Here is a 25,717-nt window from a genome sequence, read left to right on the forward strand (position 1 = left end):
AGGCGCCCGCATGCCTGATCTTGATGTCAGATTAAAACCCTCTTAGAAATCAGGACCTGAGCTAACTCCTCTTCTCATAACTCCTCACTTTCCTCTCTTCTGGAACAATTCAGTCCTAAAGCCGTTGGGTAGGGTATAGCCAAGTAGGAGTCCATGGTGGTGCTGGTGGGGAAGCTGTGGAGGCTGAGAGAGGGATGTCTGAGCCTGGTGAACAGGCGGTGCCCCTAGGAAGGCTGCCCGGCATGTGTGTCTGAGCCTGAGTGGGTGGGGAGGGTGGCCATGTAGCTATGTGTGTGGCTAGGACTTCCATATATGGGGTGACCTGGTGTGTGGGGTCAGAGCCCAAGCTTGGTGAGGAAAGCATCCACCTGGTGGGATGGGGCCACAGCATGTGGAGTCAGAATTTGCACAGGAAGAGGACATGCTCCAGGAGAATGGAATGGTAGCAGAGCTGGGAGACCGCATGTATACATGGGATTGAGCAAATAAGTAAATAGGTTAAGGGTAATGAAACTGGGGTTTCTCAGAAAAGGTAGTTACAAATAGAGTAAGGGAGAAAACTAGAATAAACCCATGGTTTTAGGGCACTTGGGTGGCTTAGTCAGTTGAGTGTCTGCCTTAGGCTGGAGTCATGATCTCATGCTTCTCCTTCTGCCCTTCCCCCCCTGCTCCTGATCTCTCTCTCTCATGCTCTCTCTCTCTCAAATACATAAAACTTAAAAAAAAAAAAACCCATGATTTTAAATAGATTTAAATATATATACACACATAGACACATATATCCACATATACAGTTACTCTTGAACACCAAGAGGTTAGGGAAGTGGCTCCCCCAGTCAAAAATTGCTGTAGGACTTTTTTTTTTTAATTTTTTATTCTTATATTATCCCCATACATTACATCATTAGTTTTAGATGTAGTGTTCCATGATTCATTGTTTGTGCATAACACCCAGTGCTCCATGCAGAACGTGCCCTCCTCAATACGCATCACCAGGCTAACCCATCGTCCCACCCCCCTCCCCTCTAGAACCTTCAGTTTGTTTTTCAGAGTCCATCGTCTCTCATGGTTCGTCTACCCCTCCGATTTCCCCCCCCTTCATTCTTCCCCTCCTGCTACCTTCTTCTTCTTCTTCTTTTTACTGTAGGACTTTTTGACTCGCCCAAAACTTAATTACTAATAGCCTACTATGGCCTGGAAGCCTTGCTGAAAATACAAAACAGTCAGTCAACACATATTATGTATGTTCTACGTATTATACACTGTATTCTTAGAATAAAGTAAGCTAGAGAAAAGACAATGTTATTAAGATAATCATAAGGAAGAGAAAATACATTTATAGTATTGTACATATATTTATTGAAAAAACAATCCACCTGCAGGGTGGTTGGGCCAGGACAGAGGTGGTGGCAGTGACAGACCTGGCCTCTGGATGGTGCTGTTTTGCAGCCTGGTGGCCTCAGGTCAGCTGCAGCAGCTCCCTGGTGGGCTGTGGGCAGTGATAGCAACCTGGGAGTGCAAGACAGCTGCCCCTCTGCCTGGAGATGCACCACTGCCTGTGGGGATAGGCAGCTGTGACCACGTCTGAGCCCGCCAGCCTCCTGATGGCGGTGGGGCCAGGGTGCTGCATGGGGAGGGGTTTGTGCCCTGCCTGGGAGGGGCCCGAGGCCTGCAGCCACCCTAGCACCAGCAGGGAACCCAGACCATGGAGGACTTGGAGGGGAGGGATCCAGGGTTTCTGGGGGCTGCTGATGGCCTCTGTAGGTCTCCTGGGTTAGTCACAGGGCAGCAGGTGCGACCATAACACCAGTTGCCTTCAATTTGGAGACTGGGGCAGGCAGTGGTAAATAAATGCCCTGTGGCTTTTGTGGTCAACTCTTAAAAACTGTGTATAAGTGGGCCTCGGCAGTTCAAACATATGTTGTTCAAGGGTCAACTATATGCCCACTTTTTCATATATTCCCTAGCTCTGTCTACTGAGATGACTTGAGGACAATGATATCCCAAAGGCAGTGTGCACACATAGCCCCTGGGTTTTGGCTTCTAAATGTCATTTTCCACTAAAAGGAATCAGGGATCCTTGGAGAAATGGCTCATTACAGGGCTGGGGTAGCAAGAGTTGAAGATGAGCCTGGAATATTTCATACCAAAAAGGAAGAAAGTGCTCAAAGGCTGAGGATAAGAAGGACACAGAAGCCTGTTTCCACAATTGATCACCCAATTAGCAAGAGATTAGTTTGATGGTAACAGATTATAACTCAGTGAGTGAGACAGGATAGTAACAGATTGTAACTCATTGAATAACAGGAAACCGTGAGTCCATAAATAAATAAATGAGTGACTTGGAAGTTTGACGAGGAACAGGATATCTACATATTTTTAAAGCATCTCTGCACAAAGTATCAGCTCACAAAGGAGGAAGAGGAACTTCGCAGTGGGGAAAGCTGGCAGACAGCACCCTCATCAAGTGATCAAGAAAGGGGTAACTAAAACACAGTGACATAACCAAAACATCACTTCTGTGACAGTCCCATCAGAGTTTTGTAACCCGAATCTAATCACGAAGAAACAATCAAAGGCAAACTGTGGGACAGTTTACAAAATCACTAGGCTGCAATCTTCAAAACTATCCCAAATGTCATGAATGTACAGGAAAGATTAAGGAACTGTTCCAAACTGAATGAGACTAAAATTAAACATGTGATTCTCAACTGGATCCTCTGGGACAACTGGACCTCCTTTTCCCTTCAGGGTAAGATGTTTGCTGGCCAAATCAACCCTGATCTCCAAGGCTTGGGAGAATCTTCCTGCTCTGAAGTAGTGTGAGACATAATAGGTTCTTTTCTTTTCTTTTCTTTTTTAAACTATGAAGCTTTTGTGTCCACGGTCCAGTCCTCATTTCATGACTCTGAATCCAGAGCAGATTGCCATGGGAGGACACCATCTTGCATTGCACTCAAAGTCTATTTTTCATGTGACAGTTATTATGCTTCTTCCCATAGGCTGCCCCACTGTGATGATGTGGCTGCCCCCCAAATCATATTTTCTACTGCACAGAGCACTACACAATGCTCTCTGGTATATGAGTGGGCTCTTCTTTAAATTTTGAATTTTGTGCATTTTCCTTCCTCTTTGTTTTTGCTTCTGAGTACAACCGTGTGATGTAGTTCACGTAGCTCTTAGAGTGGAAAGCTGAAAGAAAAATATGTCAAAGATGACCATTTATTTTGAACAATACTGCACCCATTTATTTGAGACACTTTGATTGCACATGGTATTTTTAGGTTCATATGTTAATGGCTTAAAAAATCAAATCTGAAATTGATGCATATCATAAATGGTCTGAATGCATTGTTATGGGCTGATTTTTTTTAAAAGTCTTTTTTTATGTAAATATACGAATAAACCTGAAATAAAATATATAGACGTTTCTGCTATTAAAAAAACCTGAAAAAAACCCACCCACATTGTATTTAGCAAATTTCTTACTGAAAGTAACAGGGCTTATGGAAAACATAGGGTTGGGGCAGATCACTCAAAGCCCATGTAACTTTATATGCAGAGGCTGGAGATAGCTCCAGAGGATGACTTTTAAGTGAGCAAAAACAGTGAAGTTGAAATGCTGGGTTGGAGGGAGCCCAGGGAAGGAGGCTGGAAGTGCAGGTTGGAGCTCAGTTGAAAGTACCCCCTCTCACAATCCGTGGCCAGCCCCTAGGGATGGACCTTTCTGGGAAGGGAGCCTTGAGCAAAGGTAGTCCTTTTCAACTTTCTTAAAGTTGAGACGCAAAGGCTTTCTGCTTATTCAACAGCTGAGCTGAGGGCTTTTCTTTTCTTGCTGAAAGTTATCATTCTACACCCACTGTTTTGGTTCCCCTTGCTTAAGAAAGTTGGCATAGGAAACAATCCAACTAACACGTCATACTGACAAAATTCTCCTACTTGCCAGTCGAGGACAAGAACACTGACATTCTAGAAACATGGGCAATACAACAGACTCTCTGCGCCTTGCACACACTTCCCTCTCCCACCCCCAGTTCTCACGGTTTGCCCTCTTGTTCTCCTGTCCCAGCTAGTACAGTGATTCTTTCCACTTCACACCTTACTAGGTCAAAGCAAAAAAAAAAAAAAAAAAAGGCAGAGGTGTTGTGAAAGGCCAGCTTCCTACAAAAACCTCAATGAAACCAATAGAAACTAGCAGTTAGCTTTTCTGCCTAGCTTGCAACTCTCAGCAGATGGAATGAGTTAATTTGCAATGGAGGAACCAAAATGGTTGAAAGAAAGGTAGAAGATTCTTGCTTTCCTGTAGTACCAGGTGTTCTCTACTAGATTTTTGTCAAGAACACACACATGAGCGTAGGTGCGCGCACACACACACAAGCTCCTTTTAGAAACTCTTCCTTCTACTTTCTTTACATATTTTGCTTGAGAAGCTACAATGGAGTCATCAAAAGACCCAAAACATGTCTGCTTGAATCAGTTAAGCCTTGTGTTCATTTATTCAACACAAATGCATCAGACACTCCATTGGCATCAGGCCCTGTGTTAGAATCTGAGGACACAACATAGATAAACCCAGCTACTCACCACCTGAAGGAGGACTGTGGTAGCTAAAGCAACGCATCAGAAATGAGCAGATGGTATGGGGTGTGGAAAGTGCTGGATTGTTAAGATGTATGTAAGATACCCAGAGCACAAGAGGGACATACGGTCCCAGGATGTCCCTGCATGTGACAGCAAGAACTCAGGGATGGCTTCCCACGGGGGCATATCTGCAGCCATAGGAACTTAATGGTCACTAGTTTTCATTTTTGGAAGATTTACTTATGTTCTACAAGATGATTTAGGTTGATTGACTTTCTAGTGCTAAAAATCAGACTTTGATTTTTACCCTCCTCCTTAAAGGCAACAAATTAACCTCATTTTTCAAATTTGAGGTCATGTAATTGACTTACTTTGGCCCTTTTTCTCTTGGGATGATGTTTCTTCATTATTTGACCTCGATTTGTAACTTTCTAGAGTGTGTTCTGAGATTTCGTTTTCTGCAAGAAAAGAAAACTATGTTATTAATTTCGAGCGCCCCAGACATCACCTATATGTACAAATGTATGTTTGAATAAGATGATCCTTCTGTCTACACAATAGTGGACTTACCACTCGCCCTCCCATACCTCATGTCCTCATTCATTCTGAGAAGTGTGTTTGTTTTTTGCTCTGATTCCTACAGGCACTGTGCTAGGCAGCGTAAGAGTTGCGGAAATCAAATGACCATGGATTAGAATCAAGTATTAGATGGGACAATTCCAGTAGCCCTTAAAGAACTATGGGGGTGAAGCATTAATGGGAGATTTTGAAACAATGCTGTGGCATTTGCCTATTGCACAGGTACAGGTGAAAAGCCAGACCCTGTCTCTAGGTCTGTTTATGATGAAAGTTAGTCCAGCTGAATATATAGAGAGATTGACATCAAACTAGAAGAAGTTGTATTTTCAATAGGGTGAGAGCCATTCAAAGGGGAAGTATTTTGCTTTGGGACATAATGAGTTCTCAGCTACTGGAGGTGTTGGAGTCATATGTGGCTTAATCAACGATGTCCAGCACCACTAGAATGCGAACCACATGCGTAATTCTAAGTTTTCTAGGTGTTATGCTCAAAAAGCAAAGAGAAGCAGGTGCAATTAATTTAATAATTATTTACCTAGTAGATCCAATATATTATTATTAGACATACTATATTTGTGTGTGTGTGTATTGAGCTTTCAAAGTTGGGTGTCTATTTTATCCTTCCAGCACCTCTCAAAAGTGACTAGCCACATTTCAAGTGCTCAATAGCCATATTGTGGCCACTGTATTGGGCAGCATAGGTCTAAATAATCACTCAGAATTAAGGAGGAGATTTATCCTAGTACACACAGATGGAATGAATTGAGTAGATTGTTATTCTGGATAACTTCTAAGGTCCCTTCCAGCCCTGATATGTGTTGAATCTATGCATTTTAATAGGTACCTTCCATGGTAGATAAATTATATATGTATATATGGTATATATACATATGTATAATTTCCAATGATAACTTTTTAATCAGAATGCTTAGGAAACATTACTCACATATTATGGGTGAGCGAAGCTGAATACATTCTTTCAAAGTAAGAACAGAACCCAAACAGTCTATATTCAACCTTTGATTGGCTGTCCCTAGAATATGAACTCCTTGAGAGTGGGGACCTGGTCTCTCTTGTTGACAGAGGTATCCCCCATGACTGAAACAGTGTCTGGCACACAAGAGGTGCTCAATGAATGCTTTCTGAATGAATGAATGAGTTTTCCACTCGGGATCCTTTTGTGACTAGAAGCTTTTATAATTTAATGTCATTTCCCAGAGCTACTCTAATTTCTCTTGGTTCCGCACTCTTTGATTATAGCCCCTGGAGATTCACATTCTGTATTTACTGCAAAACCAACAATTGCTTATTTGAATGACAACACTTATGCAACAGACTGTGCAGCATCTAACAGAAAGGCTTTAGTTGGCAGAATTTCCTTTGTCCTAGCCCCGTGGTGTGACGCCTTGGAGCGCCCCATCGGGTCCTCTGCCTCTCACCTCTTTTCCACACCACGTGCGCTTTCCGAAGCTTCATTATGAAGAGCTGGACGATGATGAAGAGTATGAAGATGAGGAAGGACACAAGGGTGAGCAGTAGAATGCCATTTTTCCTCCTTATCACCCCCACATACTGAAGACTGGCTTCTGTACGGAAAATGAAATGAATTTAGACAGTTCAAGGTTGGTTTGTTTTTGTCACTGAGGAATTTGCACAATGCTTTCAAAATGTAGTTCGACTGATAGGCAACTCGGATAAAAAGACAGAGAGCTTTACCCTGAAGGGAAAGAGATTCATATTATTTATTCTCTGAAAACAAGCCAACAGGCACACACAAAAAGCAATTCTGTGAGGTGATTTGAAAAATGCTCTGAAGTTCCATAGATCCCGAAGCTGTGAGGTTTCATTTGCAGAGAAAACATGCAAGAATATTGACTTATAGTCAGGGGACTTAAATGAGCTGTAAGGGCTGATTTTTTAGCAAGGTGTAGTTAAGCGGCAAGAGGTTGTTAAGGAGTGTGAAAAACTATGCAAATAAAATGAAATCCACGAATGTTGGCTAGGTTAAATGTGGTCCTACGTGAAGGCCATTGGACATAAACTAGGTGAGGTCTTTAAGATCTTTCTAAACCTCACATTCTGATTCTATGGGCTCTAGTTTTGCCCAGATGTCCTGGCCCCCTCTCAACCAACAAGCAGTGAAGGAGCACCAGCTTTGTGTAGAACATTGTGCTTGGAGCTGCATAAGACATGGTCCCTGTGCTTTAAGGGGTAGTTCTCTCTCTATGGAAATAAATACATGAATCAACAGAAGTCAGAAATGGATGCAAAATTCTAGATCCATATGTGTTAACACCATAATGTGCGCAGGGATTCAGAGGCAGGAGTGGTCCCTGAGTTAGGAAGTTCTCAGTGAAGACTTTGGCCTTGAAAGAAGGGTAAGGAGAGGGAAGATGAGGCCTTTCCTTTCTTCAGGGGCAGTTCAGGTTGTTGAGGGAAGGGCAGTCAAAATGGGATGATGATGTCAGAGAAAAATGTGTGTTCTTCCTGGGACTTTAGAGAGGACTGCAGAGGCAGGGGATGGAGGGCCCTTGTTGGAGGCTTTGAGGCTCCTGCTCCGTGTGGTAGATGCGGGGAGCCACAGATGTTTTCTGAACACAGGTGTGAAGAATGCAAAGGGGTGTTTTGATCATAGTCCTAAAAATGGACCACAGAGGAGAAACTGAAGTCACAGGACTTGTGCAAGAGATGATGAGGGTCTGGACCAGGGATTGCAGTGATAGTCGACAAAATTCTGGAAGAGGATACTCAAAAGTCTTTGGAGATGGACTGATTTTCTATGTGTTTGTGTGTACACACATACACAGGAATGAAGGATGACGCCAAAATTTGGGGCCTGTGTGATCATTTGGATGAGGTGATTTTGTGGGAAAAGGTGCTGTTTGGTTTTTAGTGATGTTGAGTTCAAGGAGATGGCAGAAAATCCAGCAACAGGAATATAGGAGATGGAATGAAACAGCAATTAATTCTCAGGCATGTTCTGGAAGTGTAAGTATGGAAATCTGCCTAGTGGCAATAGGAACAACCCTGGGAATGGGTAAACTCTTCAAGAATTAAGGGAAGAATCAAGGATGGAGAAGTAAAGTCAGAAATGTATCCACATATAAGAATCCAGAGGAAGAAGGGAAGTTCTCTGATGGACACAGAGAAAGAGTGGTTGGCAAAAAGTCACAGAACCAGGCAGAGTATTTCAAGGAAGCCAGGGAGACAACTAAGTCAAGGAACAAGGGAGTGATTAACCAATAGAAAGGTCAAGAAAAATGGGGACTGAAAAAGACCATTGGATTTATTGATTAAGAGGTTAAAATGTCAAGTGTTTATTCTAAATGCTGAGGGGGATGCTTACCAGTGGCCAAGTCAGGGTCTTGAGTGGTTTGTTCTTTCTCTTCCTTGTCACTCTTGGTTGTACTAGAATCTTCCATTACTGTAACTAAGTTGAAAGAAATTAAGACATGATATATACATATGACTGTATATGAATAGTGTGTATATATACACAGCTATCCCAAAGCAGCAAAGCAGCTTTGGAAACCAAACTACGTTGTCCTCCGTAAAAAAAAAAAAAAAAAAGACCATTTTTGAACCACTGACTTCTTCCGGAAATAGTTGCAAATGGCTCATTTCACCAGGCTTATTTCGCCTTATTTTTAAAAGGTAGATGTTTACGAAACACCAGCTCTGGGCTCAGCCCCAAACAGAGCATTCAGTAGGTTTCTCACTGCAGCTCTGAATAGAGGCTTCTGGAAGCTAGGTATGTTGTCTGAAGTCACGGACCTAATATGTGACAGAGCCAATGCTGAAATTCAGAATGCAAAGTGTACACCACTATTTTATACTTGCTTCCTGAATCAGGCCTATTAGAAGGTCTTCAGAATGGTGCAAGATAACACCAGGGCATGGAAGATTGGCATCCCAAGCCTTGTGGAAAGAAAACCTAACAGCCTGAGAAGCAATGATTTTTATGTTGAAAAATAGGCTCCCTTGTCATTCAAACCTCTGCTTGCCTCTCCCCCTTAGAACGGGCATATACTGTGATGCTTTTGCTAGGTGCCAGAAGCGGTAAAAATGAAAGATCGCGTTTTCTGATTCCGTTGCTCATCCTCCCTATTCCTGTCCCCACCCCCCCCACCCCCAGTCTCTTGCTTTTTAGCCCATTACACAGCGCCACTGTGTGGATCCCGCGGGGAATGAAACCACCCGTTCTGCTGGAAATGGGTATTATTAACAGTAATAAAATCGTAGAAATTGAAAGCTGAAAGGAAATTTAGAAACCGTATTAAATCTTATCAATGAAAAAGCAGAGCAGAAAATTGGGTTGTTTAGTGGCGCTGTAAGCCAATTTAAAGACAAGTAGATTCTAAACACGCTTAAAAATATTGAATTATTAAAGCAAGTGATACGGCTGTGCCCCTTCAGATCATTTTCAGTTTCCATTGCCCTTCAAAAAACTGGATGGTACATATTGTTTTTATCGGTGTTTAAAAGCCCCAAACATTTACTTTTAAGTGTTATTCCAGATAAAAAAAAATTTTAAGAACGTGATCTGATACTCAGAGCTATGAATATGATAATGGTATGAAAGCTCTTATTCTACTCAAGGAAATTCCTGTAGACACACTATTTGAAACAAAAAAAGAGGACCTATAGGAGTTTATGCCCTTTTTGGATGAGGCTCTCTTGCTCGAAACACCATAACAAATGAAAGTATTCATACGTGTATTTATTCATTTATACTGCATTTTCTTTTTTTTTTTTTTAAGGTTTTACTTTTTATTTATTTGAGAGAGAGAGAGAGCACAAGAGTGGAGGAGGGTCAGAGGGAGAAGCAGACTCCCTGCTGAGCAGGGAGCCTGATGCGGGACTCGATCCCAGGACTCGATCCCGGCACTCTGGGATCATGACCCGAGCTGAAGGCAGTTGCTTAACCAACTGAGCCACCCAGGCGCCCCTATACTGCATTTTCTGAGTACCTATTAGTGTCAGATACTATGCCAGGTAAAATACAAAGATAAATACATGAGCATTGCCCAGAGCTAATCATCCAGTGGGTTCACTGTCTGAAAAACTGGAATTATAATCCAGGCTTTGTAATTCTGCATTTAGAGTTCAATCCTGTCATCAAAAACTATCTGAGTTCTTGACAGCCAAGTAACTGATGTGCTTTCAAAGGTGATTTTGTTATTCAACGGCAAAAATCCCCACATCTCCAGATCCTGCTTCTTTGCCCTTTGCTGAAACCAAGTCTTTATTTTGTGTTTGGTCTGTTCCGGGTGAGAAAACAAAGAAACGAGTCTCTCCATAAATGAATTCAACCTTGCCCTTTACTGCAGAGGAAATTCAAATGTCACAGTCGCGTGTGCACGTGTGTGTATCAAGCAAAATAGCGCTGAACTTACAAGGTATTAGTTACCCCGAAGCCCATCCCACTAAGGGAACACTGCTGGTATGGAGCTCCTCCAGGACAGCACTGAGCTAGAGCCCGGGCAGGGCATCCTGCATTGTCTTATTAAAAGTTAAAATTTCAGTGGCTCAGTCAGTTAAGCGTCCAACTCTTGATTTCAGCTCAGGTCATGATCTCAGGGTCCTGGGATGGAGCCCTGCGTCAGCCTCCATGGTGGGCGAGGAGCCTGCTTGAGATTCTCTCTCTCTACCTCTCCTTCTGCCCTCCACTCCCCACCTCTCTCTCTCCCTCACTTAAAAAAAAAAAAAAAAGGTTAAAATTAAAAAAAAAAAACTTAGAAATGAGAATTGGAAAAATGGCCCTTTCCAAGGAGGCATGATTTTTTTTTTTAAATCTTAATGGGTTGACACTTACCAGTACTAGTGGGCTGCTGAGGGTCTTGAGAGGACAGGGAGCTTTTCTCCAGGGCGTCTGAAGCCGTCTCTCGATCCGTAACTAGGAAAGGGGAAAAACAGAAATCTGCAACTACAGAGAGCAGTCTCACCCACATGGTGCTCAGGACAATAGGTTGGAGAATGTACTTAGCTGCTACCTGCTTGTGAGGTTCTGCGGAAACCTAAGCACTCGTGTTCTACAGCTTTTGCTCTGGTTTTTGAATCTCTCTCCTGCTGCTAGCCCATCTGCTAGGCTGCCTGGCTGAGAAGGACAGCAGGCTGCGTCCGGAGTGCTGTGTTTCGCAATAGTATGCAAAGGCTATTTGCTGTCTCTCTCTACCTCCATCTACCTGTTAGTCCTTCTGTCTGCCCCATCACCTATCTCCGTCCTTCTTTATTCATTAGGTGGCCTTGGAGTCCGTCACAGGTTGAATTCTGATGCTGTTAACTTGCTTGCTGCCCAGTGAGTTTGAGCAAGATGTCCAGTCTCTTGAATGCTCAGTTTTTCCTTACCTGTAAAATGGAACTACTAATGGCATTCACCCTTGGAGTTTTTTTTGCAAGAATTAATTTTATTCATACAACATGCTTAGCACAGTGCTTTGCTATGTATTAAGCACAATGCTTATAAATGTAATATTGTATAATGTAAAACGATGTTTGGGGTGCCTGGGTGGCTCAGTCGGTTAAGTGTCCAACTCTTGATTTTGGCTCAGGTCATGATCTCAGGGTCGTGAGATCAAGCCCTGCATTGGGCTCCATGCTGGGCGTGGAGCCTGCTTAAGATTTGCTCTCTCCCTCTGCCCCTCCTCCCTTCTCTCTCTATAAAAAACAAAACAAAACAAACAAAATAATGTTTGGGGATGTTTCCAGACATTCAGCTTAGCACAGATTTGACCAATGAACAGGCCTGCAACCAGGGAGTGTATAGAAAAGGTGTCTGAAATTTTATAAATATTGATACTGATATGTGACAGGTAGGTAATGTCTTTATGGAATCTGTGAGTGCTTCTCAGCTTTTTATTTTTTTTAAAGATTTTATTTATTTATTTGACAGAGAGAGACACAGTGAGAGAGGGAACACAAGCAGGGGGAGTGGGAAAGGGAGAAGCAGGCTCCCGCTGAGCAGGGAGCCCAATGCGGGGTTCGATTCCAGGACCCTGAGATCATGACGTGAGCCGAAGGCAGACATTAACCAACTGAGCCAGCCAGAAGGCCTGAGCTTTTTATTTAATCAAAGAAAGGGAAAGAGAATCTCAAGCAGAATCTGCACTGAGCACAGAGCCCAACGTGGGGCTCAACCTCAAGACCCTGCGATCACGACCTGAGCCAAAACCAAGAGTCAGACGCTCAACTGACTGTGCCACCCAGGGGCCCCAAACCTAATTGTTTTCTATTAAACCAGGTACCAAAGAGATTTCAGAATGAAAACCAGTGCCATTTTTCTCACTAACATTTTGGTGTTGCAAAGTACAGTTATTTTTCCACACAAATATACCATTTCTGTTTCTATGTAGTGGTTAATTATTTTTTAAATAAATAAGTATTTAAACATTTTTCAGTTTTAATTTCTAATATGTAAATATTGACAGATACAATTCATTAAGTAAAAATTCTTTGGGGTACTCAGTTATTTGTAGAAGTATAGGGGGGTCTCAAAATCCATAAGTTTGAGAACTGTTGCTCAAGTTTTTTGTTTTGTTTTGTTTTGTTTTTTAATCCCACCTCCAGTTAAGTAATAGGAAATCAAGATTCTTCATTTGGAATACTAAATAAATGAAGTAAATCATTTTGAAGAGGGTCTGATCTATTCCTGCTCTGTTCTCCTTCTCCAAGCATCACACTTCCACAAGCATCTAAGTGTGGATTTTTCAAAGGAAGACACTGCTCACATCCCCAGATATGGTGCTTGTCTGATCTTTATTTTCCCAGGTCCTTCCATGCAGAGTGTGGGAATGAAAGGGGTCAGAATCCTTACTTGTAAATGTGTTTTAAAGCATCCTCAGTTAATCAAACTTTTTAAACTTATTGGATGAACAAAACATGTGTAATGCTGGTGCAGTCACTCTGGAAAACAGTATGGAGATTCCTCAAAAAGTTGAAAATAGAGCTACCATATGATCCAGCAATTGCACTACTGGGTATTTACCCCAAAGATACAAATGTAGGGATCCGAAGGGGTACGTGCACCCCGATGTTTATAGCAGCAATGTCCACAATAGCCAAACTGTGCAAAGAGCCAAGATGTCCATCAACAGATGAATGGATAAAGAAGATGTGGTATATATATATGTAATGGAATATTATGCAGCCATCAAAAAATGAAATCTTCCCATTTACAACGGCATGGATGGAACTAGAGGGTATTATGCTAAGGGAAATAAGTCAATCAGAGAAAGACAATTATCATATGATCTCACTGATATGTGGAATTTGAGAAACAAGGCAGAGGATCATAGGGGAAGGGAGGGAAAAATGAAACAAGACAAAACTAGAGAGGGAAACAAACCATAAGAGACTCTTAATCTCAGGGAACAAACTGAGGGTTGCTGGAGTGGTAGGGGGTGGGAGGGATGGGGTGGTTGGGTGATAGAATTGGGGAGGGTATGTGCTATGGTGAGCACTGTGAATTGTGTAAGACTGATGAACCTGTACCTCTGAAACAAATAATACATTATGTGTTAATAAAAAGAAAAAAAAAAACCCATGTGTAATATCTGTATGTCAGCGTAGTCACTTGACAAAGGGAAAAAAAGCCATTAAACATATGGAAGCCACCAACAGCTGATATTGGAGTTGCTCTTTGAATACTTAATGGAGATCTGGCAGTGAGTGCTAAATAATAATCGATAGTTAGATCGGAAATAAAAGTTAAGTCTTATCCTATTATTATGAAGTCTTATGGCTATCATTTTGAGTCCTATAGAACTATGGCCATAATGGAGAAGAATCTGTGATTTCCCCTCCGGAGTAATTTTTGTAGATGGCCTGAACAATAGCTGAAGAGTAAAAATATGCATTTTTTCAATATCATTGGTTCTTCTGTTTAAGAATCTGAATGTCTGGGGTACCCGGGTGGCTCAGTCGGTCGAGCGTCCAACTCTTGGTTTTGGCTCAGGTTATGATCTCAGGGTTGTGAGATCGAGCCCTGCATTGGACTCCACACTCAGCGGGGAATCTGCTTGAGATTCTCTCTCTCCTTTTACCCTTTGCCCCGTGCACTCTCTCTCTCAAATAAATAATCTTCAAAAAAAACCTGAGTATTTTTCAGGAGCACCCCCCGCCCCCATGTGCTATGCTCCGCTGACTGTAGAGGCTGGAGGGGATGAGTCATGGAGAGGCAGGACTATGTGTCAGATTACAGGAGCCTGCCCAATCTGTGGGGCCCCAGTCTTCTAGATGCGGCTTCCTCAAGACTTGCTAGTTTTGGTTTGTTGAGAAAACGACTGGTGGAAAGCGTGTCGTAGGGAGGGAGGGGGTGCCGTTAGCCACAGCAGCAGCCCCCACAGGGCTGCAGAGCGCTTTCCCCATGATGGTGTTCTCCTTAACCAGTGCCTTGCATTTAGCAGTTATTTCATGAGCAGCTTTCTCGACAAATGTATCCTCATCCAGCAGCCCCCTCCTTCGCTAGTGTGAGTGAATCCTTGCACTTGAGGAATTCCTTGTACACTGAGAAGTACCTTATAAAATAACGAAGGTCAGAGTCTTATTAATTATAGATGTGTGATTCATGGTACTTCTTATTAGATACATGTTGGCTCAAAAAGTTTTCTAGGGGCACCTGGGTGGCTCATTCGGTTAAGCATCCGACTCTTGATTTCGACTCAGGTCATGATCTGAGGGTCATGGGATCGAGTCCTGCTTTGGGCTCTGTGCTGGGCATAAAGCCTGCTTGAGATTCTCTCTCCCTCTCAACTCATGGTTACTCTCTCTCTCAAAAAAAGGAAGTTTTCTAGGGTTTAAAAATTATTATTTTTTGCTTTTGATGAAGGAATCGGAGAACACATTCTGAAAATGGAGGCAACGCCTCTTCACATTTACTATTTGGCATTTTATTTACTAGTATTTGTTCTGCCCAGAATATTAACATGGTTAAACTAGAACCTGCAAAACAGTTATAACCAAATAAATCTAAAGAGGAATCATGGCTTGATTTGACTGTTTTATGTTAACATAAAATAATGTTGAGAAGTTTAGATTTATTTCAGTTGCTATTATCTCCTTTTGGGTCAACTACAAAGATAAAGTATGCTTCAGATGACCTTTCTGAAAGCATGACTGCAATAAACTGGCCAAGTTATGCTGGCTGGCATTATCAAAAAGCAAGCATGATGCTATTTGCATATGGTGCCCTGCCAGGCTTTCTGCACAACTGGGGTCCGAATGTTGGAACAGGTACAATATGATGCCTCAGCTGGAGAAATTTCAATCATTAAAGGAATTTGCTGTTAAGGAGAGCTTTGTGGACAGTGATCTCGCTCTGAAGGACTCTTCCCATTCCATTTAATTTTGTTTGACAGTGTAATATTAAGGTAAATTAAATGAAAAAGACAATCATTAGTTCTTCTTACCCAAGTCTTCAGATCGGAAGGGTGCTACCAGTTTTCTTCCTTGTAGGCCTTTGTGTCGGATGACGCAGTCCACTGTTGAGCTTTTGCCCAGTGTGTGGACTCTGAGGATGCTGCTGCTGTTACATTTCTTCCCATCAGTTTCAAATTCATGGTGGGTTTCACCTATGGAGCAGATTAAAGAAGTGCAAGAGGTTGTGGCTACTTAATACCCTTGGGTGGGTTTGGTTCTCGGGGACCGATGGTCTTGACATCTTGGCAAAACTGTTAGACTTCTAAGTCATTCTAGATTCGGTCAGCTGCCTTGTACATGCCTGGCCCAGTCACAGGGGGAAGGAGCTGAATAACAGTGGTTAGGTTTCTGTGAACCTTCACTACTGGAAAAAAATCCAAAGCTTATCATGGTTACACAAGGACAGCCTGATGTAGTCAAACACAAAGACCCAAGACCTTACTCAGGGTGAATGAATAAGGCAAATGAAAGGAGAGGTCTTATAATGATGTAGAATTGGCATTGGACTGGATCTCTCTCTGATTATGTAAAATCCAATGGAACATACATTACAATGTAAACAAACTATAAACCGTTCTCAAGCATGACCATTAGTTATCTTGCTTCAGTCAGTTGAACCCTGCTTTAATCTAATCAAAGTTAAATTCTTTGGTACCATAATATTTTTTTTAAGATTTTATTTATTTATTTGACAGAGAGAGAACACAAGTAGGCAGAGTGGCAGGCAGAGGGAGAGGGAGAAGCAGACTCCCCACTGAGCAGGGAGCCCGACGCAGGACTCGATCCCAGGACCCTGGGATCACGACCCGAGCCGAAGGCAGACGCCTAACGGACTGAGCCACCCAGGCGCTCGGTACCATAATATTTTTATTGAGGGTATGACATCGCAGTGTACTTTATAAGGAGGAGCTTACCTGTTCCAATATACAAGCATTATGTTAAATGTATTTTCAAATTTATGGCTGCTAAAAAGTTCATGCTGAGGGAATAGCTATATCATACCTATATATGAAATTATGTTGAATTTTAAGAAACCATAATATCCCATTTTAGGTTTCTACTTTGTTTTAAGTATAAACATGTAATCATATTATTTGTGATAAGTTTTCAAGATGAAGGCACAGTATTGATAGGTTATAAAGTTAATTTGTCTGGAAAAAACTGACAAATTATTGAATGTTATTTGCCGGCACCTGATACCACCAGAGGGTGCCAGAGGATTTAAAAATTCTTTGGAAGTTTAAAGAGGAAGGAAAACAAAGGAGGAAAGAGAACCATGTCCCTACTTACCAGAGAGCTCTAGGCCATTGCCTAAAATCCAGGTTATCTGCGGAGGGGGTTTACTTCTCACGGTGGAGCATTTAAGTGTAATGTGTGCTTTTCCATTTTGCATTCTGATAACTGAAGCTTCCAGAGTCGGCATGGAAGGTGTTGCTGGAAGAGAATTGATTTTTCTTTGCTCAGTGAGCAGGTCTACATATCCCAGTAAAGCACGGAGTCTGATAATCTATAGGGATCATTGTAGTGTATGGTCTAAATAAGGGGCATTTTTTTTTTTAACTTGATCTTTCCCAGAATACAGTTACAGGGCTTTTATATACTTGTAAAGCTACCTTGGCTGTAGTCCACATTGCTTGTTACTCAGTGTATGATTAGTCCCTGGAAATTCCCAATGGTACAACAACAGTTTTTACACTTACTATCTGACTGTATTTGATTGGTAGAGCACTAGGTGAAGAGTACAGACCTGAAGTCTAGTTCCATCTGTCACCAGTTATTGAAAGCACCATTGTATGTCCCTCCATGTTTTGGTGGATCAGTTTCCTTGTCTGTGACACGAAGGAATTGTTTTATGAGTTGGCTGTTTCAGTTCTAGACTTGCATGAGTGTATGACTCAAAGTGAGTTAGTTCTGTCCCCTCCTAATATCAAAGATGCATTTCTCTTACCAAGGGCCCATTTGTCCTTTTTTTCCTACTGCTGTCCTGGAAATAGAATTGACCCTTGAACAATGTGGGGATTAGGGGCGCTGACACCTCCCCTGACCACCACACAGTTGAAAATCCATGTATGACTTTTGGCTCCCCCCAAACTTAACCAACAGCCTACTGTTGATGGAAAACCTTACTGATAACACAAACAGTTGATTAACACCTATTTTGTATGTGGTATGTATTCTCTACTGTATTCTTACAATAAAGTCAGCTAGAGAAAAGAAAATGTTATTAAGAAAATCATAAGGAAGAGAAAACATAGTACCAGACTGCATTTATTTTAAAATTTTGCATATAAGTGGACCTATACAATTCAAACCTGTGTGGTTCACGGGTCAAGTGTACTTTTTAAGTAGGCTAACTTCTTCCTCTTTCCCATTCTACTTCACACTTTGGTTCAGCACACTTTCACGTTGATTTGCTCATTTATCTGCCATTGAGACATTGCAAAGTCAGCTCCAAGTATGCATGGGATGTGTTAGATGCTGGCAGTAGAAATATGGAAAAGATAAAGCCCTTTGAGGGGCTAACAGTCTGGTGATAGACTCAGCCGCTAAGTTGTTAGTTAAAAGATCATGCGTTAAGTGTACTGTCAGACGTGTGCGGGGAGCGTGAGAAGAGCCTACAAGGGCACACGGCTCTGAGCCATGACCAGTAAGGTGGGCTGAGTCTCATCGGTTCTCAACACCCCTAGGGAGCCATTCTTTCCCAGGTACTTTGTCCCCGTGCCTTTACTTTATGGCAGGCACTATGCTATTTTAATTCAACAGAAGAAGCCTAAGACATTCATTTATGATATGTGGAATCATGTCACTTAGAGGTCAATAAATAGTGATGTGTATAATTGATCTGAATTAGAGATCAATAAAAAGTGATGTTTATAATTGATCGGTTCTGTCACAAAAAGCAGAAAAGTAAAGACAGCAAGGCTTACACTGAATACAGTGGACCACCCACAGAACTGAGTGAGTCCCAGGAGGCTATCACTTCCTATCCACACCTCCCAACCCCAACCTCCCACCAGAGGAGAGGACCTGGTTTTGGCAGAGGATGTGAGCCAATTGTCCGGTGCGATTACATCTGAATTCATTCTACCTTGGGATATGCTGTTGTTAGGTTCTACTTTATTTACATACATGTTTAGCTGCTTAGACTAGGGAGCCAACTCCTTGTGGGTGGGGATCATGCCTGATTCCTCTTTGATTCCTTGGAGCTTAGCACAGAGCCTGGCGCATAGCAGCAGCTTATCAAGTATTAATTTTCCTTCCTCTTAGTTCCTTAGACAGGAAACTTCACTGATGCCAAAGACAAATTTCACAAAGTCACATTTTCATCTAGGGCTCACCAGTCAAAATGCTCCTTTCTGTTTTCCTTTCAACAAAAGATGGTAGAGGTGCCCGAGAAAATGCTTTGCTCGGGCAATATTCCTAGCTAAAATGTGAAGTTTCAGAATGATCTGTCCTGTTCCTAAGTCTGTCGCTCCCGTGCTGGGTTTGCTGGCTGTCAGGCACCTACCTAGCACGATCACTTTTACTTCCTTTGTTCTCACCGAGTTGCTGTAATGTAAACACTTGTACACGCCTTCATCTTGCTGGGTGACATTAAGCACGCTGATGGAGAGCTGATTGGTGGAGTGATGAAGCAGCTGGTATTTGGAATTTTTTAAAGCTGGACAAGAGGGAAAAAGAGCTGTTAGGAAGAAAGCGATCAGATGAATACAGTCTCTCAGTGGATTGATTATTCGCAGGAATGGCTTTTGAATTTCACACTTTGACAGAACAAATGTCACATCTTCGATTGAGCTGCCTTCCAAATTCTAGTGTTCCCAGCTGGATGCCTCTCAATAGCTCAACATTCATTTAGGAAATGAAATATTTTGATACTGGGATCTGTGAAATAAACCGTTTGCTTTTCTTGTGCACGTAGGAAATTAACACTATACTGGTGAAGGGTTTGGGTTGCAGGATGATTAATTTTTTTTTTCATTTTTTTACATTATGAAAAATGCCCCAGTAGATTTACCTCTTTGAAATCTGATTGATTTGAGGTTGTCCTGTCACAATGGATGTGAAGAATGGAAGATAAATGCATGGCTCTTCATTACTCCATTTGGGTGTTTTTATTTTTAAAGATTTCATTTTTAAGTTAATCTCTACACACAGTGTGGAGCTTGAACTCATAACCCTGAGATCAAGAGTTGCATGCTCTACCGACTGAGCCAGCCAGGTGCTCCTTTTATTTTTAATTTTTTAGAAGTTTATTATTATTATATTTTTATATATATATTATATATATAATATATATAATTAATTTTTAGAAGTTTATTATATATATTTTATATATATAATATATATAATTATTTTTTTAGAAGTTTATTATATTTTATATATGTATTATAATAACTCTATTATTATAGTTATATAGCAAGTGTTTGGGTTTTTTTTGTTGTTGTTGTTTTGTTTTTTGATTCTATATTGACCTGGGATTTCTATCTTAGGTCATAGGTCCCTTAGCAAATCAGAGTTTCTTGAAATGAGTGGTTTTGTCTCCCTCTCTCTCTGGATTTGTAACATAAACAAACCTAAAATAGTTAACCCTTGAATGGCTGACCAAGAAAGGTTGTTTGTCCTCTGAAATCATGGCTGTGTGTCCTGGGACACTGATGGTACCTGAGCTAGAATTCAGGCATCTCAACCTCAACAGTATTGACTTTAGAGCCAGGTCAATCCTGGCCTTGCTGCTCATCAGATGCTAGACGCCCCCTGCCCTTCTCCAGTTACAACAACCCAAACTCTCTCCAGACATTGCCGTATGTCCCCTGGAAGGCAAGAATGACCCTTGACCCTCAACCTTTGGTTGAGCATCACCAAGTTCAATTAAGGTACTCTGCTGTAGAAATTTGAGAGTGCCCATCTTCTCCCAGTTTACTAAAAACCAGACCAAAACAAGAGAAAGCATTATTTAACAGGAATGATCTCTACTCACAGTTTTTCTCTGAGAACTTTTAACAGTTAACATCTACTTACTTTATTGGTTCTACTGTTAATGGTTTATTTAGCTTGAAATATACGGTTAGTTTACACTGAACGTAGCGATATTTGATAATGTTTCATAGCATAGGGGTGCCTGGGTGGCTCAGTTAGGTTAAGCTTCTGGCTCTTGCTTTCTACTCAGGTTGTGATCTCAGGATCCTGGGATCAAGCCCCATGTTGGGCTCCACACTCAGTGCAGAGTCTGCTTGAGATTCCCAACCTATCTCTCTGCTCCTCCTACTCATGTGCTCTCTCTCCCTCTCTAAAATAAATAAATTAAAAAAAAATGTTCCCTAGCATATCAAGTTTTTTAGAGGCTCTGCTTTTACCAGACTGTTTGGAGACTTTTCCAAGTATTTGGCAGTTCAGAATATTAAATGGAGATCTACAATGGTCTCATTATGAAGGGGAGGGATTAGTAAAATCCTGCGCAAAGAGATGAACTAAATAGACTTTTTTTTTTTAAGATTTATTTATTTATTTGAGAGAGCGAGAATGAGAGAGAGAGAGAGTACATGAGAGGGGGGAGGGTTAGAGGGAGAAGCAGGCTCCTCGCCGAGCAGGGAGCCCGATGAGGGACTCGATCCCGGGACTCCAGGATCACGACCTGAGCCGAAGGCAGTCGCTTAACCAACTGAGCCACCCAGGCGCCCCCTAAATAGACTTTTAAGAATCCTTTCCTTAGGTGCCTGAGTGGCTCAGTCAGTTAGGTGTCAGCCTTCCACTCAGGTCATGATCCTGGAGTCCCGGGATCGAGTCCCACATCAGGCTCCCTGCTCAGCAGGGACTTCCTCTGACCCTCCCCTGTCTCGTGATCTCTCTCTCATTCTCTCTCTCTCAAATAAATAAATAAAATCTTAAAAAAAAAAAAAAGAATCCCTTTCCTTAAGAAAAAAACCAAACCAAACCATTGTGAGTGTGTGAGGTGATGGATGTTAACTAGGCTTCCTGCGCTGGTTATTTTGCAGTAAATACATAATATTCGATCATTGTACACCTCATAGTAATCAGGTGTTATGTGTTTATTATATCTCAATACAACTGGCGGGGAATGAAGGGGGTGGGGGGAAGAGTGCCTTTCCATCTGGGGCATCTGGGACGCAATGTGTGTTTGTGAAAATAGGAATGACTGCCCTCCCTTCCAAAGCAGTGGGCCCTGTCCGTTGCTCAGTGGCTCAGCAATCTTGCTTTTGTGTTGAGACCAACAGGAGAAAAGGAGATCTCTAGAAGGGAGCTGTGTGAGGTGACTGTGAATTGCTCAGAGGGAAAACGAAGCAGCCGGCTCCAGATGTGGGGCGATGGTGTTAGCTGCAGGAGGACAAAGGGCCTCAGGTCTGTCTGCGGCCTTTCGTTGGTGCTATTGGCAGTTTCATGGGTGCTGAGAGTAAAACAGTGATGTGGGGGTGAGGTGTGGGCGTGGAAAGGTGCTTTGTAATTGAGCCCCCTTTACCAACCATTCTGGTGGGATTTCCATTTCAGACTTCCTGTCAGAAAAAGCAGCCTGGTGTAAAGTAATAGGCCTCTGGGTGTGATCCCCATGTAATAGAAGGTGGGCCAAGCCCACCGTTTGGGTGACTCATGTTGGTTTCTATCCCACCAACTTGTCTGTCTGGAAAATCCTGCAGGTTAAGATCTAGTGGTGATTTTTTTTTTTTTTTTTTTTTAATTTCACTTACCAGGATGCTCATTTAAAAAAATGGTGAACCCTGATGGGGCTAGCCACTGCAGGGAGGTGGTCTTCCCCTGAGAAACGACACACTTTAGGATGAGTGTCTGGCCTTCCTCCACGGTGACTGTTTCTGTGTGGTTAGTCAGAAAGGCTTCTGCAGAGGAAGAGAATTGGGGACAGTCAGGCTGGCATGGGCCAAGACACACTCCCAAGCCAAGGCAGGGACTTATTCTTAACACAACCTCATTCATTACATACTTTTTTTTTTTTTTTTTTTTTTTTTTTGTGAGAGAGAGCACACAGCGGCAGAGGGGCAGAAGCAGAGGGAGAGGGAGATAGAATCTTAAGCAGGCTCCATGCTCTGCATGGAGCCCAATGTGAGGCTCGATCTCACGACCCTGAGATCATGACCTGAGCCAAAATCAAGGGTCAGGTGCTTGACCGACTGAGCCACTCAGGTGCTCCTCATTACATAGTTCTTAAGAAACAAAGCCCAAATCAATACAAAGGAGCAAGCACCGTACGTAGGAGCAATAAGATGTCTCCTGAAGGAGGTCTGAATGAAGGGGTGGGATTTTGATTGGAAAGAAGGAAAATCTTGAACAGTATCTATTGGGCACTTGCTCTCTCATATGCCAGGAACTCTGCCAGCCCACGTTAACCTATATTTAATTTAACTTTTTGAACTAACCCTATGAAGAAAGAATTATTTTGCTGGCTTTCTAGATGAAGGAATAGAGGCTGAAGGTCACACAGGTCCTGGGGCTGGGAACTGTACCCATGTCTGTGGGCTTCAGAGCCCATGGTCATATAACTAGGTCAGATTGTTTAAATAATGAGACCCCAGAAGAGTCAGCCTTTCTGGTCTCAATTTGTGAAACAAGTGACTTGTGGCTTTAAGTATAAGCTATGTGTCTAGGGGCGCCTGGGTGGCTCAGTCGGTTAAGCGTCTGCCTTCGGCTCAGGTCATGATCCCAGTGTCCCGGGATCGAGCCCCACATTGGTCTCTGCTCATCAGGGAGCCTGCTTCTCCCTCTCCCTCTGCCTGCCTGTCTGCCTACTTGTGATCTCTCTCTCTCTGTCAAATAAATAAATAAAATCTTTAAAAAAAAAATAAGCTGGGGCGCCTGGGTGGCTCAGTCGTTAAGCAGCTGCCTTCGGCTCAGGTCATGATCCCTGAGTCCTGGGATCGAGTCCCACATCGGGCTCCCTGCTCAGCGGGAAGCCTGCTTCTCCTTCTCCCACTCCCCCTGCTTGTGTTCCTGTTCTCGCTGTCTCTGTCTCTGTCAAATAAATAAATAAAATCTTTAAAAAAAAAAAAAAAAGCTATGTGTCTAGGATTCCAAGTGGTGTTCACAGGGAGTAGGTAAGCCCCACCAGCAAAAGAGCTTCTATGCCAGAGGAAGAATGTTCTAAGATCTCTTCCAATTCAATTGTCTACAGAAACACTTTCACCAGGCAAACATGAGAGTCTAATTTCCCCAAATCACAACCCCCAGAGAATGATAAACAATCGGTTGTAAGCAGCTGCAAATGCAATCTCCCAAAAAGGAAATTGATAAAAAATAAAATAAATTGGCTTTACTGCTGATTTGGCACATTTATTGCCATGTTATTTCTTCAAGTTTTAAATTAAAAAAAATCTTTTTTTTCTGAGGACTAGACAAGTCTTATCAATGAAAGTACAAAACATTTCCATAAACAGAAGAATGTTGTGGGGTTATAAATTATGAATTGCAAATGTAATGAGTTTTACTGCATCATCTTAAACCTTAAAAAAAAGAAAAAGAAACAAGGAGTTTATTTCCTTGTGATAAATTTCAAGTATTAGGAAAAGTGCTTTGGAGAGCCCTGGGAATTAATTGGTGTAGACTTTTTAGTTTGTTCCATTTTTAGGTCATTAATTTCAATCTAGCCTCTGGCAATAATAACCCAGAATTGTTGTATAGTATTCGTATTGACTTTCATGGGAAAAAAGTTTGCTTGAGTTCTAATGGAAAAATACCCATATCATCAGCCAATACTGTAATGAACAATGAAGAGCCCATAAAAAGATACTGTGTTTTCATAAGAGCATTGAAGCATAAGCCCAGAATTCTGCTTAGGTTGGGTCATTTGGAAATATTTTCGTCTATAAAATCAATCCATAACCGAGTAATAAAGATAATATTAGTAGAGATGCTTTGAAATGACAGTGGAATTTCTTCTAAGGTTAAGGAGCTTCTGAGCCAAGAAATTAAATCTAGAACTGTCTACCTTCCATTGCTTCCATAACCATTCCCATCTTGATTCTTGCTTTACTTTCTAGTTCCTGTGCGTTATCCTGCTTCCCACAGATTGAAGTTTCTAGAGGGCAGTGACTATTTTATATTTCTCTAAAATTCATTCCTTATAGAAAGTATCACAGTGTGAGCTTGAAAAAAATGGTTTAATACCAGCTTTCATGATGGCAGCATAAAGCAGGTGATAGACAGATATCTTTGGTCTCCTGTTGTTAATAAGAATACTGAGAGACAGGAGGGAAGTTACTATGTTGAATCCATGATAGAATAAAGACCACTGTTAAAGAAGCATGCCCTAATTTCATCCTTCAGGCCAGAAGTTGATACTAAAAAGTTTTGCCCATGTTCCTACCTTTGGCAAAGCGATTGTCTAGACAGGAAGCCTGCGTTTGGGGAAATGGGAGTGGTGAGATTTATCTGTAGCCTGTTTATGAATAAATTGTCTTCCATTTTAAAGATGTCTTTTTCTTGGGATGTGTGTTTTTGAATTAAGTTGTGATTTGATTCTTACAATGTTTAAAAAATTGTAATGAAATATAGGGTGGTTTTTTAGCACATGCTAAAGAATTGTATCTCCTAAGATTAGTGTTTGCTCTTGTTGAGAATTTAATATCAGTCTACTGACCACAACTATAAATGCCTGGGTTTCACATGGAAAGGGCTGTGTTTGAGGCATATGGTAATTGCTGTTTCCTCTTCTCTGCTCCAAGCCTTGCCTTTAGCTTTACAGGCTGATTTCTCTTTCAGGGTTATCATGTAGACCCCGTGTTTGATTCAGAGACAGGAGATCATTGTAGAAAGGAAGAACAGCCCCAGAGAAAAGCCACAGACACACAGTGCTTCAGCTGTGAGTGCTTCCAAATATTGTTTGGTGTGTCCAGCTCTGCTAAAGGTTAGGAGAGGAAGGTCCCTGTACCTGCATTTTGATGGTACGTCTTCTAAGGGCAAGTTCCCCAGGATTCTCTCGTTGCCGTTGCAAACTAAACTGGAACTCATTTTTTATATATAAATATTTTTTCGTCTAAGTTTGGAGTCAAACTTTCACCTTCTTTGTCAGAAGGAGGGGTGTGGGTTACCTTCTTTGCTCACCACTTCCTCCACTGTAGGCTCTAAAAACACAGATATCCTTATGCACCCTTAGCCTTTCTCATGTAGATCCTGAGTG

The 25,717-nt window shown here is 41.9% G+C and overlaps 1 protein-coding gene and 1 long non-coding RNA gene across 4 annotated transcripts; one reads left to right on the plus strand and one right to left on the minus strand.

Annotated features, from left to right (window-relative positions):
* Window positions 1–1,112: 1,112 nt before the first annotated feature.
* On the minus strand, window positions 1,113–22,295 carry CRTAM (cytotoxic and regulatory T cell molecule). Of its 2 annotated transcripts, XM_064577313.1 has the most exons (9): window positions 22,278–22,295; window positions 19,119–19,237; window positions 16,867–17,010; window positions 15,567–15,728; window positions 10,976–11,056; window positions 8,507–8,590; window positions 6,600–6,746; window positions 4,953–5,039; window positions 1,113–3,192 (listed from the first exon to the last, which is right to left on the minus strand). In XM_064577313.1, exons 3-9 carry the CDS (start codon window positions 16,997–16,999, stop codon window positions 3,062–3,064), a joined length of 825 nt encoding a protein of 274 aa, XP_064433383.1. In that variant the 5' UTR covers window positions 17,000–17,010; window positions 19,119–19,237; window positions 22,278–22,295; the 3' UTR covers window positions 1,113–3,061. The 2 variants fall into 2 exon arrangements, with proteins under 2 accessions (XP_064433383.1, XP_045748836.1); XM_045892880.2 differs by lacking the exons at window positions 15,567–15,728; window positions 16,867–17,010; window positions 19,119–19,237; window positions 22,278–22,295 and having other exon boundaries at window positions 10,976–12,406.
* On the plus strand, window positions 6,630–13,525 carry LOC135362418 (uncharacterized). 2 transcript variants are annotated; one of them, XR_010407054.1, is made up of 3 exons: window positions 6,630–6,782; window positions 7,762–8,148; window positions 12,727–13,525. It is a non-coding gene; the product is annotated as an uncharacterized LOC135362418 (long non-coding RNA). The 2 variants fall into 2 exon arrangements; XR_010407055.1 differs by having other exon boundaries at window positions 7,968–8,148.
* Window positions 22,296–25,717: the final 3,422 nt, after the last annotated feature.

Source organism: Mirounga angustirostris, unplaced genomic scaffold, assembly GCF_029215605.1.
Source record: "Mirounga angustirostris isolate CCGP_5_RB_7025 unplaced genomic scaffold, mMirAng1.0.hap1 SCAF_13, whole genome shotgun sequence".
Taxonomy (NCBI): Eukaryota; Metazoa; Chordata; class Mammalia; order Carnivora; family Phocidae; genus Mirounga; species Mirounga angustirostris.